General features: G+C 45.3%; 1 protein-coding gene across 3 annotated transcripts in view; it reads left to right on the top strand.

Moving 5' to 3' along the window:
• Positions 1 to 15,531, top strand: part of CHN2 (chimerin 2) — a 311,035-nt gene that overhangs the window by 276,571 nt on the left and 18,933 nt on the right. For all 3 annotated transcript variants that reach the window (XM_072964759.1, XM_072964760.1, XM_006201844.4), the window contains one exon: positions 4,934 to 5,011. In XM_072964759.1, coding sequence (XP_072820860.1) covers positions 4,934 to 5,011 — 78 coding nt within the window. The remainder of the gene's footprint in view (positions 1 to 4,933; positions 5,012 to 15,531) is intronic.

Below are 15,531 nucleotides of genomic sequence, written 5' to 3'. Positions count from 1 at the left end.
GAGCTTCTAAGGTCCCGTCTGGGTTTATGATGCTAGATGACTAAAGTCAGCACTTCTCCCATCGTCCCTGGGCACTTTACATGCACATGTGCACCCCAACAGGCTTCGTTTCCCCGCACCTTCCTGCCCACTGACCCGTCCTTGCTTCCTTGTCTACATCTGACAACCTCCCACTGCCTTCTCGTTGCTTGATTCCTTCTTGGACCCAGGACCTTAATCATAGAGACAAAGAACAGTGAGAGGCCATACAAAGAAAATAGAATCCCAAGCCCTATTTATAAAAAAGGAAAAGGGAAGTGGTGAGCTTATTTCACCGTTTATTTATAGCCCCACCTACTTCCAAAAGTACAGTAAGGCGTGCCTGTGTTTGGCAGAGGCCCAAGGGAGAACAAAAGTCTCCTCTTTTAAAAACCAGACCAGGGAACACCAGTCCTGTGAGTTGTTAACAGGTTAACAATGGGGAAGAGAGTAATTCTGACGTTTAACGCCTGCCTGTTTTTTAATGTGAACGTTATTTGGATGACAGGCAGTTTAGAGGGTGATTAAAAGCATAGATTTGGGGTATACCCAAAAGAACTGAAACAGGTGTTCAGACAAAACCTTGAGCTCCAGATTGCTCTTAGCAGCACCATTCATAGTAGCCAGAAGGTGAAAACAACCCAATTTACATCACCTGGTGAATGGACAAACAAAATGCGGCACATCTGTGCAGTGGATTATTATTCATCAATAAGAAGTACTGATGCCCTCCACAGCAGGGATGAATCTTGAAAACATGCCGAGTGAAAGCAGCCCGTCACAAAAGGCCAGAGATCATATAATTTTATTTATATGAAATATTGAGAATAGGCAAATCCATAGAGAGGAAAAGCAGATATATGGAAACCAGAGGCTGGAGGGAGAGGGGAGTGGTGACTGCTTAGTGGGTAAAAGGTTTCACTTCGGTTGATGGAAATGCTCTGGAACTAGATAGTGATAATGATTGCAGAACGCTGTGAATGTACCTAATGCCCCTGAATCGCTGAATTGCATACTTTTAAATGGTTAAAATGGTACATTTTGTTATGCATATTTTACCATAATTAAAAAATAAAGAAACTTGTTCCTGGGGGAAGAAAAGCAAAGACCTAGTTAGTTGTGCCGGGGTTCTAATCTCCGCTCTGCTGTTTACCAGCTGCGTGACCTTGGGCAAATCATTTAAATGCTCAGTTCCCATTTCCTCAGCGGTAAAGTGGGGATGATTATAACAGTACCTACTTCAAAGGGTTGTAAATCTTACATGAGCCAATATAGGCAAAGTACTTAGCATAACACCTGTCACAGAGGAAGCATGCTGCAAATATTTGTTATTAATCCAGCCCTGGTATTCTCAACTGGAGGCAGTTTTGCCTCCGCGGAGAAATTTGGCAGCATCTGGAGAGACTTTTGATATCACAGTTGGAGGCTGCTACTGATACCTGGTGAGTAGAGACCAGCAATGCCGCTACACATCCTACAACTGCACGGGGCAGTCCCCACAACCACGAATGATCCAGCCCCAGATGTCAGTCGTTCAAGGTCGAGAATCTCAGATTTAAACAGAGCGTGTAGGGAAATGTGCTTCATCTAATGAATGTATGAATAAAAATAGGGCAGATAAAAATTTTTGTTAGAAAAAGACCACCAGCCTGTCTCTGTGTATAGAGAACGTGTGTGAGACTTTGCGGGGTTATAAAAGAAACCCAGCCGCTGTCCTGGAGAAGCTTGGATAAAGAAGAGCTCTGTGTGGTGGGGCTGTTCAAGAGGGAGGTTTTTACCAAGAGACCTTTGTAATCATTTTTCCTTTTATAAATAGGGTGATCTGGGGTCATCCACCCTACTCACAATAATACTTGCTCAAATGCTAACACTTAACAGTCCCCTGTAAGATGCATCTTAAGTGAACCATGTCTGTTCCCACGTCTGAATGTGTCTTGTGTTTGGGTAAATTCTATTGAACAAATATCTGAAAAAGAAATCACTATCGTGAGTAGAAATAAAAATTACTTGTATAAGTAAAGGCACAGACACAAGAAAAAATATTAAATCTTCTTGTATTCAGCCACCCACATGCCAAAAGGAAAAGGATACCCCTTTTGCCCATTTTCCATTTAAAGAGTTATTTTATCAGATTCTAAAACCATACAGCCAGATAAGTGTAGTTCAGATCACAGACTATGTCCTTAGATAGAATGGCTCGCCATCAAAAGACTCGCTGTCTTGATTTGCTAGTAGTGAAGTTTTGGGAAGGGACCCTTAGTCCTCCTCCCTGTCTTTTTACCTTTAGGCTGTGGACTGGAAGATTGTTAAGTGTATGCCAAACCTTCACTCAATCCCTGTGAGTGGCAGATGTCCTTTAAGACTGGGGAATGGGAAGAGGGGGCAAAGGGATCTGGTGGAGACGTCAGGAGGGCAGATCCCTGGAGGTTCATGCCCTTGGAAGCTAAAGCCTGGTGATGGGTGGGGCAAGAGACCCCACCCCATGCAGCCACTTCTGCACACCTTCCTCCATGATTCTGATTTCCAGGTGCTTCCTGGCAACTTATATCCGGTGCCTACTATGGCAGGGAATTTTATTGGGCACTCTTGTAGGAGGAAACAGGTGGATCAGATGTAGAACATGTCACAATAAGCTCTCAATATGGCAGACCATGTGACCTGCTGTAAATCACTCACAGATAGAAAGTGATAAGTGAAGTAAGAAAAACGTAGGGAAAACACTGTGGGATTGCAGAGGAGAGTGTTTGCCTCCAATGGAGAGTTTTGAGAAGTCTTTTTGGAGAGCGTGGCGTTTAAGTTGGAGTGTGAAGGCTGGTGACCATGTAGACATGGAAATGATGCTGGGAGATGCTAAAGGACAGAGCGGGCTACCAAGGCGGGACGTTGAGTATGTTGGAGGAGAGGTTTATAGGATTTGTGGAGAAGAGTGTAGGGAAATAGATAAGATGGATAGATGGAGACAAGCGCATGAAAAACGCATGATGCAAGGATACAGTCAAGCCACGGAGAATCCCTGACACCGTCTGAGCAGATGTGGAGTGGTGACTGGACTGAGAAAACTGTTGTGCAGCTGTGTATGAGGTGGACCGGAGAGATACCAAGGGTCTGAGTTACTGTGAGACAGGAATGGCAAGGAGAGGGCAGACTTGACCAATATTTCAGATAAAGCATTTGGCAAGACACGGTGGAGGATGTGGCGCTGCGTCGCTTACGTGGGCACTGGGACGTGGTGTTCAGAAGCATGGGTGTTGGACGCAGATGTTTTGGGCTCTGGTCCTGGCTCTGCTGCTTAAACCAGCTGCATGTCCTTGAGCTACTTCTTGGTGTTTTAATCTCTTCATCCACGAAATGGGAATAAAAGTCTTGTTTTACATGTGCACGAGCTGAAGGTTAAATGAGTAAGTGCACTTAACACATTCTGAATACCGCCTGGCATGACATGTTATTGTGCTCCAAAGCCCAATATAAAAGTTGGCTATTGTTACTATTGAAAGTAAAAAGAGGATGAAATGAGGGGATGGGCTTCTGAACCAAGCTGGAATGACAGTAATTGCCAGGAATAAAGAATTACACAAGAAAAAAGATTGATCTTTTGTTACTCTCCCCAGGGCTGGTTGGAGGGGCTGGAACATGGGGCCTCATGGAGGATAGGATGAAATTCATGGACCGTCCCATCTACGTGATGGTCCAGCCATCTACGCTCTTGCTTTCTACTTCCAAAAGCGTTGGTTTTACTGTCTGGCATTAGCTGCATTGAACTTTGCCAACAGATTTGGTGTACTTCTAAGACACGATGACTTCCTCATTTCTGTTAGAGCAGAGACCTGGGACCAGAAAGCCAGGGTCCCAGGAGATCGTCAAACAGATGATGCTTATAAGAGCAAGGAGGGAATAAACTTGGATACTAACAGAATTAACGTTGAATATGTTTTATTTAAAAGAAAAAAACTACGTTTTGGTTTTAGTTAAGGAATATGGGGGGGTTGTGGTTGAGGTAGGGAGAGAGATGGGGTGTCCTGGAGCAAGACATTCTGCTGCTGCTTTTTTAAACTTCGTGGAACCCACAGCCGAAATACTATACTGTTCTTTTATGCCTCATTCAGTGCTCAGACTGTTCTAATTTAATGCATGCATAAGAATAAAAATAAAAATTAAGCTTTCAAGTGCTGGGGCAGATTTTTTTTTAAAGAGACGCAGGCTTTAACCCCTATAAGATTAAACAATCATCAGGGTTTAAAGGTTTAATCTGCTGGAGTTCAGCCCAGGATGGGGTTCAGAGCCCCAGAATAATTGGATGCAGCCTCAGGCTTTGAACATCAGAGCTAGTTCGGGTGTGTGTGTGTGTGCGTGTGTGTGAGAAATATGCTAGCGAGTATCTGAGGTCTCTCCTTTGTAATGTGCTGGAACAGGAGGAATAAAGCCGCCTGCCCCTGCCTCCTCCATTGATTCCTCAGTGGCTGACTGGATACAGCTTCTGGGGGTTGCTGGGCTCATGAATGTGTGCTATTGTTACAGGCACACGTCGGCCTTAAGAAATAGCACAAAACAGGCCCGTCCTTATTCAGATGCAGAGTCCCCTCCATCACTCAAACCGGCCCTTCCAGGTCACATGCCGGAGGCCTCTGCCGACAGGACGCAGCTGCCTCGAATCCGCTGCCTAACATTAGCCGCGGCTCAAAAAAACCTGGCGGCGCTGAGCTTCCCAGGCTCCACAGAGGAAGCTGGAAAGACCTGGGGTCCAGGCACGATGTTCTCCGAGGAACTGTGGCTGGAAAACGAGAAAAAGTGTGCTGTGGTTCGGAAGCCTAAGCAGGGCAGGAAACGCCAAGAGCTGCTGGCCGTGGCCTTGGGGGTGAAGGTGGGAGTCAAAGGCGGCTTTCTCTGGCCCCCTCTCAAACTCTTTGCCTGTCCACAGATCTCCTCCCTGGTCCGAAGGGCCGCCCTCACACACAACGACAACCACTTCAACTATGAGAAGACACACAACTTTAAGGTAAGCGAGCCCCTGCGACCTTCCCTGTGTTATAAAAGGGCAGGTGGAGAGCGACAGTTGATGGTTTCCATCTGGTCCTTGATTGTAAAGTAATGAGACAGCAAATTCCTCTGCCTTCCACATATAGCTCCTTTCTTTGTATCGCATCAAACTGCAGATTTCAGGAAGCAGTTTGCTTGCTGCCGATGCCTAGAAACACCTTTATGTGTGTTAACTTAGTTCCGGAGGATTGAGCCCATTTCCTCTTCGCATTCCCTAGTCCGATGAAACACAGAGCATGCCCAGTGTTTGGCATTTAGGGATCATCTGGTGACTATCAAGCAGTACTTTTCCACTCAGAGTAGCAGTAAAGAGTATTGTTATCTCTGAGCAAATGAAAACAGTTGCCCGTTTCATGTTTTGTATTTTGTCTTTTGTTTTCAAGGATGCTAACTCTTGGCTTATGTGTAGACAGCTGTGAAAGCAAATGATGACAAGAGATACCATCCAGTAGCTTCTGTTTGTCCTCTGGGTGCGGGGGGCACCCTGGCACCCTTGCCAAGCTCCTTTTGGTCGCAGCCTTGATCCTGCTCACCAGACCAAACAAAAAGATACGAAGAGCGAGTGGGAGTTTAAGTGGATTTTCCCATGTGTATTTATAAACTGGAAATACTGCTATCTCGTTCCAGACTAGCACTGGTAGAAACGGCCTGCCGTCGGAAAATTACGGCCTGTTTCCTTCGCCCTGATCTGTTTTCCAGGAAGGGCTGGGGCCAAATTACCTGACTTGAGATGCTGTTGAGTGCAGGAGAGACAGGACAGGGTTAGAGGTTTGATCCTGGCAAATGGGCTGACAATTTGGAAGTTGGAGAGAGTGGAGATGAAGGATCCAGGAAGCAAAGACGAGACAAGGGCAGCAAAATGTGAATTGTCGTCGTCTTCTTTTTTTTTTTTTTAACTCTTATTTCCTTTAGGGTCAGTAGCCCAAGTAACTGGTGGTTCCAGATAACCCTTTGTCAGCAGTGACCAGTGAAACCTATTTTATTCTGTTGTTTTCCTATCCTTCATATAGACAGATGTGTGTCTATTAAATATACGTTTGTGTTAGTTTGGTCTGTTTGCCCTGCTTCTGTTTTTAGAAAGCAAGCAGCTCAGGCATTTCCATGCTATAATTGAACTGAGGAATGGAATTATTCATCCTCTGCATTTAGTATGCGGGTGAAGAATTGCATTATATAGGTCCCCATCCTTGTCAGAGCCCTTGCTATTTCTCCCATCACTGAATAGTGACAGATCTACTTTGTGTTTTGTCTCTTTCATCTTTTCTATCTTTACCCTCCTTAAATTTTTTTTTGGCCTTAAGAAAGTGTTTTTCTGACTTCTGGCAGAAATCCCTGAATCTTTGCACTACCATGGATGGAGGATGGATCTCAGAGTTACAAATGTTTCCTTCCCCTTGAAAATTCTGATTCTTTTGACTCTTGAGGTACAACTGGAGCTTTGCCCTGTCCCAGTGTGCGTGTGCGTGTGCGTGGGACAGACAGCTTCTCTCTGTACATACTGTGCCTGAGCTTGTGTGAAAACCACACAAGTGTATTGACTGATACTTTCAAAACTAATTTCAGTCTTTTTTAATCTTCAATCTCTGCATGGGACACAAAGACATTTAAAACAAAAGATAGTTGAATCTTATTTTCTTAAATCATTCTGTTGCTAACGTGATCTGTATTATTTATCACTGAAAAACACCAGCAGCTTTTTAAATGTCTGCTAAAAGTCAATATCTATTTGCTATGAGCTCTTCTAACTTACTGCTATTGAGAGAAAAAAAAGGAAGAGAACAGACAAATTGTTAGAATGGAATACACAAGCCAGACAGGAGCGTACTCTTCTGTGTTTTAAATAGACATCGTTGAGACAGGGCAGACCCTTGAGTCGCTGTGTCAGTTGATTGTAACTTTCAATGGTGCTGCTCGTGCCACTGTCCTTAAGAAGGAGTGTCTGGGGCTAAAGGGGGTGGCTCCCTCTCTGACCCCTCCACCCTGGCCTCATTCAGCCCTGTCCTCACCCCCAACCAACTTTAAGTGGAAACTCCACATAGGTTTAGAAGAACATTCTAAAAGCAGGTCCCTGCTATAGATAGAGCAGTGAGATTTTAGTAACATGCCACTGAACTAACCAAAGAAAGAAAGCTTTTATCAAAGGCTCCCAACATCTGCTTGGAATTTGTTTCATATCTTAATTTTGTACTGACTTTTTTGTTTATGTTAATTTCTAGTAGGCTTTGTTCTAAAACTCTCTCAACTTGTAATTTGAGTTATTATATGAGGATATTATATGTCTGGTATAGGTAAGTGTTAAATAAAAAGAACAAGTAATCACATTTTATGCTTATCAGCAAATGAGCCTTGCTGCATCCTGTCTTCACTCACCCCCTACCAGAGAGTCAAACCTGCTGGCAGATCTTCACTTCGCAGTGAGATTTTTGCACAGTCAGGACTATTCCCGGGTGGAAAGCCCTCTCCCAGCTCTCCCCAGAAGCTTCACCATGAGCAATGACTAGGACCTCCCTGCCGGCACTGGACAGGTTGGGGCCCCTCCCGCTCCCCTCTCTGAGAAGCCTCCCTGTCGCTGCTCCCAGTGCGTGCCTTCTGTCCTTGCTTTCCAAACAAAGCGTGCCTAGGAGAAGCCCACATTCAGCTCTGGGAACAAAAGCTTTTGGAAACAAATTAAAGATGTGCCTCATATCATGCAATAATTATGTATCTTTCAACACTATGCAAATGCAATTGTTGCTGATGTAAAGCCTAAATTTCCAGGATCCCTTATACATAGTAGGTACTAAGAGTATTTGTTGAGGGAGTGATGAAATTAACAGACCCCTCTCTACAAGGAAAACTGTTTGATAAACAGGAAAACCACTCCATTATTTAACGCGTTTTATGTCTGCATCTGTTTATCCACTTGACTTAAAGAGGCGCTCTCGCGTAGGTGGAATAGCTCACTTTAAGACGGTCTACCCTGACAAAAGTTTGTGGCTGAGCTCTGAAATCTTCACTCCAGGGAACCCCCAGAGCCCCAGTAATCTGGATAACTGTCCTTCTTTCCCCACTTAGCACAATGATGAGGTCGCTGTGGCCAGCTTGGTACCCCTGGCCACGACGTGCTCTTTGGCAAAGAGCTTGGTTCTTTGAGCTTCAGTGTCCTCATCTGTAAAACGAGAATGTTGTAAGGTTTAAAGAACACATGTAAATCACTTAAGGTCACTGGTAACCAGTAAGTTTGGCTTCTATTATTACTTTGTTACTCATCTTTTTTGCATCTCTCATTTCTCTCGTGTTTTGGTGTTTAGCTGTTTAGCTTTGTCTGTCTGTGTATTGCTTATTTTCTATCTTTCCTTCTTTCTGTTTTCTATCACCTCTTTCTTCCTCTCTGGTCAACAAGATGTAATTTAAAAAATGAATGAGCATTCCAGGTAGTACAAAAGACATGAGTCAGAATTTGGAGTGAGAAATGAGCCAGGAGTGAGTAGAGCGCAGGGAAGAGACCGTCCAGGAGAGAGAGGCAGCTGGGGCGGGCCAGATGGTGGCGACCCATGACCCTTGGCACTTTCTCCTGCTGTGCTCTCAGCTTTCCCAGGCTGCAGGTATGTGCACATCACTCCCTTCTTCTGCTGAATTCTCTCCCTCCACCCAGGTAATTCAGGGACACTCTTCTCTCCCTATATGGAATATGGATGGAGAGCAGAGGTCCAGAAAGTTCTAAAGGTTAAAGAGCAAATCACCACACCCCTACCTCACCTCGTGTTCTCCATCCCCCCAATCCATCTCCCATCCCTTCTCCAGCCCTTCCCCCTCCATCTTCCCTTCAATCTCCTTCCATCCCCCATCCATCCCTTTCCCAGCCCTCTGCCAGCTTTACTTTTGTCCATAGCACTGATCACCAACTGACATTGTACACACGTATCTATGTGTTTGCCTTCCCCTTAGCAGAGAGAAGTACCCCCCCCCAGGTGGGGGAAAAGGGGTGGAGACAGAGATTTGTGTCTGTTTTACATGTAGCAGGTGTCTCACAGCCCTGCCTACCTACGGCTGTACCTTCCCTCCTCACTTCCTGCCCCACAGTTTGCCTGCATTCAGGGCTTGTTGTGCTTGTGTTAGTTGTGCTCCAGGTAGCGGGTCCTTGCCAGGGTCACTGACTACGCTGGGAAGATGGAGACCAGATCCACGTGTATCAGGCCAGCTCTCATTCCCCATCCAGCCAGAGGATCTGGCCATGCAGCTACCTGGTATCTTCCACACAGGCAAGCAGGGGGACACGTGCCCAGGTTTACTTCCATTGTCCCAGCTTCCTGTGTGGTGACTCTCTAAAGCAGCCCTGTCTGGACATAAGTTAAACGGCTGCCCAAGTTGCCCTTTTTTGTCCCGCACTCTCCATAGACGGAGGCTGCACCAGCAGCACGCTGTGTCCATGTGCCCACGGTACACCCTGTGCACCTGCGTGCTCCTGCAGCATGCTCCTTCTAAACACACTTCCCACCCTCTAAGATCATGGGGGCCAGGATGAGAAGTCCAGGAAGCTGAGTGCGTGTGACCGTCCAGGGTGTGGCAGCATCACCACCTCCCAGTTCGGATTTTATGGGTCCTTGACAATTTCTATGTCCATCATCTCTTTCTGCATTCTTGCCAGTCTAGTGGTCATTTGCTTTGAAACAAGCCATGTTTGCTTCCCACATGCAAACCCCTCACTCTTCCACCTCGCTGTTGACGTCATGAAACGTGCCAACCCTTCATCCCCAGGACTTCGCCTGCCCTGCGTTCTCGCAGGCATGCCATTGCCCTCCTTGGCCCATCCTGATCCCACTTCTGCGCCCCTGGGTCACAGGACGCTTGGATTTCGCACCTGCACTTTGGCACAGGCAGAAAATAGGCTTCAGAAATGGTTCTGAGTTTTATTTTCTTTTATTTAATAGCCAGAAAAGGCTGTTTTGGCAGAAGCAAGTCCGGAAGGAACAATTCAAAGGAAAGGCAAACTTCTTCACCTTGAATATAGAACAAGGGACTCAAAGTGAGACTGGAATAAATAGAACTGGAAGTACTGGGCTTTATCAAGAAAATATGGCTTCTACTCCCACAGTGCTATGAAGATGGGTCTTTTTTTTCCTACTTCCTACTATCACCTGGTTCCACCATTTTGATTATTAGACACCCCTTATTTTCAAGTAATAGAACCCTTGGGAACTGTCTTAAGCAAAAGAAGAGGTTATTATACGGGAGGGTCTCATAGAGCCCCCAGGGACTGCTCAGAACTGAGGCAGGAGAGGAAGCAGGAACTGGGAATACGTACACCTGCACCCAGTTTCTCCTTCTCTCCTCGCTCCCTCCCTCTCTTCCTTCCTCTCTCTCCCTCCCTCCCTTCCCATCACTTCATTACTTTTTACTCTCTGGATATCAGCCTCATTGTTCTCTCCCTGCACAAAAATATCTTAGTCTATATGGCCTACAAAATATGCCTGATGGTAACTCCCTGGTTTATCTGTTACAAAAACCAGCCACAAAATCCCAATTCTGAATTTCCAGAGAATCAGAATAGCCTGACGTGGACCAGGTGTCTGCTGGGTTCAGCTAACTCTGGCCATGGAGGTGACCCCTGTAAATACATGGGTGGAGCTACAGGATGCCCAGAGGATGGATGGTACCCAGGTTGTGTGTGAAAGAAAGGTATCCTGCCAGGTAGATAGCCTGGAGAGGTCAGATAGAATCCGTCCCTCCTTGTTCTGAAGAATTCCACTTAAAACTTCACATCAGAGCCCAACTCCTTCTACTGCATTCTGCTTGAAGGAAATTGTGAAGCTACTGTGAGCCTCGATGTTAGTATTACTATTGATATCTGCAAGCGTAGACATTCTGCAGCACAGGTGAGTCTTGTCATCTGTCTGGGTGTAAAGAAGAGTCTGTCCTTTTGGTTCCATTTTTTACAAACTGTACTCATTGCTGCGGTGCCACTTTGGAGCTGGGACTAGCCCTCAGCAAACCTGGGCAGTACGTGAGGTTTGTGCCTGTCAGATCCTCCCCCCTCCACCCCCGGATTGGTTCTCTTGTCCGCCTCCTGTTGCTCCTTTCCACCAAGTTACTCCAGCGAACCGCTCTGCTTAAGACCTTCCAGCCCTAGTTTCTGGATCTTAGCTTCTTTTTCTTCACTTCTTCTCAAGGCTTTGCCTTCTACAAATAGGCTACACATTAGGGCTAATTTGAAATATCACCTGTTACCTGACAAAGGAACCTGGTGGGTTGCACAAAAACTTTTTCTGTGATTTACCAAGATTTACTGTTGCTCCACAGATGGTACATGCTCAGTTTTGAAAGGTCTTATTCATGAAAATGATAGCTACATGAATCTGATACTCACATTTTAAACGGGTGCTGGTTTAAATGAGACCAGCAGCACGATGCCTTTCTCCAGTGGCTTTCCATTCATGGTGGGCATTTTGGCCAAGGGGGGAAACAGTTTTTGGACAAGGCTCTCACGTAAGTGAGTACCTTCTCTGCCTGCCGGCGGCGTCTGACTTAAAGCTTATCTTATACCTCCTTGGCATGTTTTTATGTAAACACTGGGACACTGTCATTGTAACTCCTTTACAAACCAGCAGAGCCTGGTGGAAGGAAAACAGGCTTTGACAGCGAAGCCAGCAGAGACCCCCTGCGTAGCCATACCCCAGGGAAGTGCCTTGGCCAAGCTGTTCCACAAACGTAAATCATTTCCTGAGTCTGGTCCATATATAAAGTGCTGAGTTGTTACTCATTTTACATTGAGTTTGTTCTATGCCAAAGAACACGTAATTCAAAGAGATTATTCTAAACGACTAAATGGTCGATTCTGGCCTTTGAAGTCCAGAGAAATACTCCTTTTGTGTCTTGTGGAGAGAGAAAAAAAAGCACCAGTGATCACTGTACACATTAGTTGGGGGGGGGTTGAAAGTTCGAAGAAGAGGAAACTACCTAGATATTCTTTTTTTTTTTTTTAATTCAGCAAATACAGACTGAGGCCAATTACGTGCCAGGCACTGGCAGGTGCAGGAAGGACAGTGGTCACATAAGAATGTGAGATCTTCCCCTGCTACGTAGTTTTGCTTCTCAGGGGACATTTCACAGGGTCTGGAGACGTTTCTCCTTCTCATGACCAGGGTATGCCAAGGGCACCTCGCAGAGGCCAGGGACGCTGCAACACATCCTACCGTACCCGGGACACTCCCCACCACCAAGAGTTATCAGCCCCCGTGTCAACAGTGCCAAGACTGAGAAAACTCGCAGTCGACAACGGGGGCCGCTGGTGGGTTTTGAGCAGAGACGTGTCAAAAGGATGCTGGTGCCAATGCCCTTAGCATCCTGAGAGGTGGGCTGATGAGAGTGTCAGGGGCTGCAGGGGCCCATCGCCTGCACGAGGGAATCTCACTTTTTGCTGTGGGGAGAGTCCCGGCAAACCCTGTGGCAGTCAGTGTTTTAGAAATGAAGTCCTGTTTAAGATGGACCAGGACAGCTGCTGAATGGACATATCTGGGGAGTGAGTGGTGCCGCAGCTGGGAAACCAGGCTGTCCGGCAGCATCTGCTCAGCAAGCCTCGCAGGAGAACCCAGAGCCTTCGGTCACACACCCAGTGATTCCCCTCGGCTATTTGCCTACGTCTGAAAAGGTTCACTTCAAGGTCAGTAGTTTGTCTGATCGTGCAGGAGGGAAACGTCCAAAGTTTAACCTAATTTCTCACACAAGTTCAATGTCTCATGATGATGGGAAGTGCAGTCGAGTATAGGAAAAACCCTTGGCTGAGATCGGAAGGCCAAGTGCTTCTGACTGTCTGGGTAACCACGGACAAGCCGCCCGCCCTCCAGCCCCTCAGGGACTCTGGGGGAAAGCCGGCCGAGAGGAGCCCCAGACCCAGAGGCTTGTAGCTGGAAGTGATTTTAGCCACCTTCAGCCCCCTTTTCTATGCATATAAAGCAGCTAGGGAAAAAAAAACTGCCTTTGACCCAGAGAGTCCTTTTCAAATCAAAATAAAAGAAGTTCTCCTTTTTAATATAGGTAATAAAAATGACAAACTGAGGCAATATGCTCTTAGTCTGTACCGGTGACCCTCCATCAGCGTGGCTTTGTCCCCTACAGCACACCTGGTGGTATCTGGAGACATCTGTGGTTGTTCCAGTTGGGGGGCTGCTTCTGGCATCTAGCGGGTAAAGGGACCGAGGAGGCCGCCCACCGTCTTACGAGGCACACAGATTCATGTGGCCCGAAGTGTCCGCAGTGCCAGGGTCGAGAAACCCTGATACACATGGATAAGGAAAAGCGGAATTTCTCAGCTGTAGCGCATCAGAAACAGCCCTTTCTGTTTCTTACGGCCCAGAACCTGGGCCAAACTGGTTATACCCTTGGGCAGTGTCTACACTGACCCATCAAAACACACTTGTTATGAAACCACCAGGGAATACTGCCTTCCAGATCCAGCCGATGTGAGACAAGTAACATCCTGCTCGTGGAGAGAGAGGCAGGCGGGGGGGATGCACGCTGGACGCCTGAGGTTTTTCTTGACGACTCTTCTTGCTCTTGTTTTTACTGAGTGGCTATTCCTGGGCTGTTTTGTCAACCAGACCTTATCTCCTGTAATATCATCTTTTTTCTGTTTGGTGTGGTTTTTGAATTCCAGGCAGACCAGGCCCGGGATAATAGTCTTGGACAGACATTCTTCCTGTCTCGGGTATTTTCTTCCTGTCTAGGGTATTTTAGTTACTGCCCTAAAGTTTGCAAAAAATGTTTCTCTTCTGAAAAGATATTCTTGAAAATCAATAAACTTCAGGGAATGGAAAAAGCTGATCAGTGCCTTTTCAAGAGATAGGGTATTTCACTGGGAAAAAGTAAACATCATATCTCAGTCCCAAAGAAAATGGGTTTAGAGAACGTGCCCTCAGCATTTACATATAGCCTACTGTCTAGAGGTTGTCCTTGTGAACCCAAAAGAAAACTGAACAATGAATCGGCCATGAAAATAAACCACAGCCCATCACAAGGAGGAAATTAGGCAGGAGGCCTAAAATAATGTTTTAGTAACTTTACATTCCCTTCTGTCTCCATTTTGCTGTATTTCTGGGGAATGTGTTTCTGTGGGAGCATTCACAGTAAGTAGAGTTATTTGCTATTCAAAAATGTCTGCCTGCATTTGTTTGGCTGAAGAAATGTGATCAGAGGCAGTGGGGATATATTGATGGGAAAGGATGTTGGTAAATATGAACAGGGCTAATAAGCATTAAATTCAATTTTCATATGCTTAGTTACTTTTTAAAATATGGCAAAAGGTGAAATTTTAGAAAATCTATCATTGGTGTATCCTATGTTTCCTGAAGCATTCAGTAGACCAGTTTCTGTTTTATCAATGTACAGTAGACACTGAAGCTACTCTACTAGTTTCTAAATATTGCGTTTATATTTTTACCACAAGCTGTGTAGTTACTTCCCATGAGATGTTCTAGATTAGAATTTTGTCACTCTTTTTTTTTTTTTTTTTGCATGACCTACAAGAAAAGAACGCCTTTAAAAAACCAAACCCACCTTCATTGGCCTTTAGCTGTACTGGTTCCTCTTTTCTTGGAATGTTCTTTCCAAGTCATCTGCCTCCCAGTCAACATCATCAGTTCCCCACCAGCCTGATCTCTTCCAGTCTGGTGAACTCCTATCCACCCTTCAAAACTCAGCTCAGATATTGCTTTCCCCAGTCTTCTCAGGAAAAAATCATTATTCTCTCCAATATGCTATTGTAGGGTAATTATATATGTTGCCTGTTTATTCTTATAGGTGAGATCCTTAAGTGCAGGGCAGTCTTTGCTCCTCTGATCTATTTTGACTTTAATATTTTGATTTTCTATTATATACTTATATATACTTTTTGTTATATCCAAGGACAGGACAGTGCCAGGTTCAAAGCAGGCAATCAGCATGAATAAATGAGTGAATAATAAGGGGATGGATAGGTGGATGAACTAGGAAATAATTCCGCTCTCTAACATCCTTCCCCGACTGAGTTGTAATGCCACTTCTGAGATATACCGAGTCTCCATATGTGTGTGATTTGGTTTCTGACCTTTCAGCTCTGTACCACTTGTTGGTCTGTCTGTCCATCTGCGCAGGGTTTTACTTTCTTACATTCTTCTACTTACTCAGAATTACCATAGCTCACTCTTTCTGCTCTAATCTTCCACATGGATTGTAAGGTCATGAAAAGCACCATGGAAACTTTGTTTGAAATTGCATTGGATTTAAAAGTTCATTTGGAGGATAATTAACATATTTACAATACTGAGCATTGCCATTCATAAATGTAGAATATCTCCTTGTTTATGTCATTCATTTAATTATTTTTAATTATTTTAGATTCTTGGCGATGTTGTGAATGGGACCTTTCATTTTTATTATTTAACAAAATGAGTTACTGCTGGTGTAGAGCAGTGCTACTGATTTCTTCATATTGCTCTTATGTTAAGCAAGCTTGATGGCCTTGTT

This window comes from Vicugna pacos, chromosome 7 (genome assembly GCF_048564905.1).
Source record: "Vicugna pacos chromosome 7, VicPac4, whole genome shotgun sequence".
Taxonomy (NCBI): Eukaryota; Metazoa; Chordata; class Mammalia; order Artiodactyla; family Camelidae; genus Vicugna; species Vicugna pacos.
Note: the sequence above shows the minus strand (reverse complement) of the source record. Positions and strands in the feature narration are given on the sequence as shown.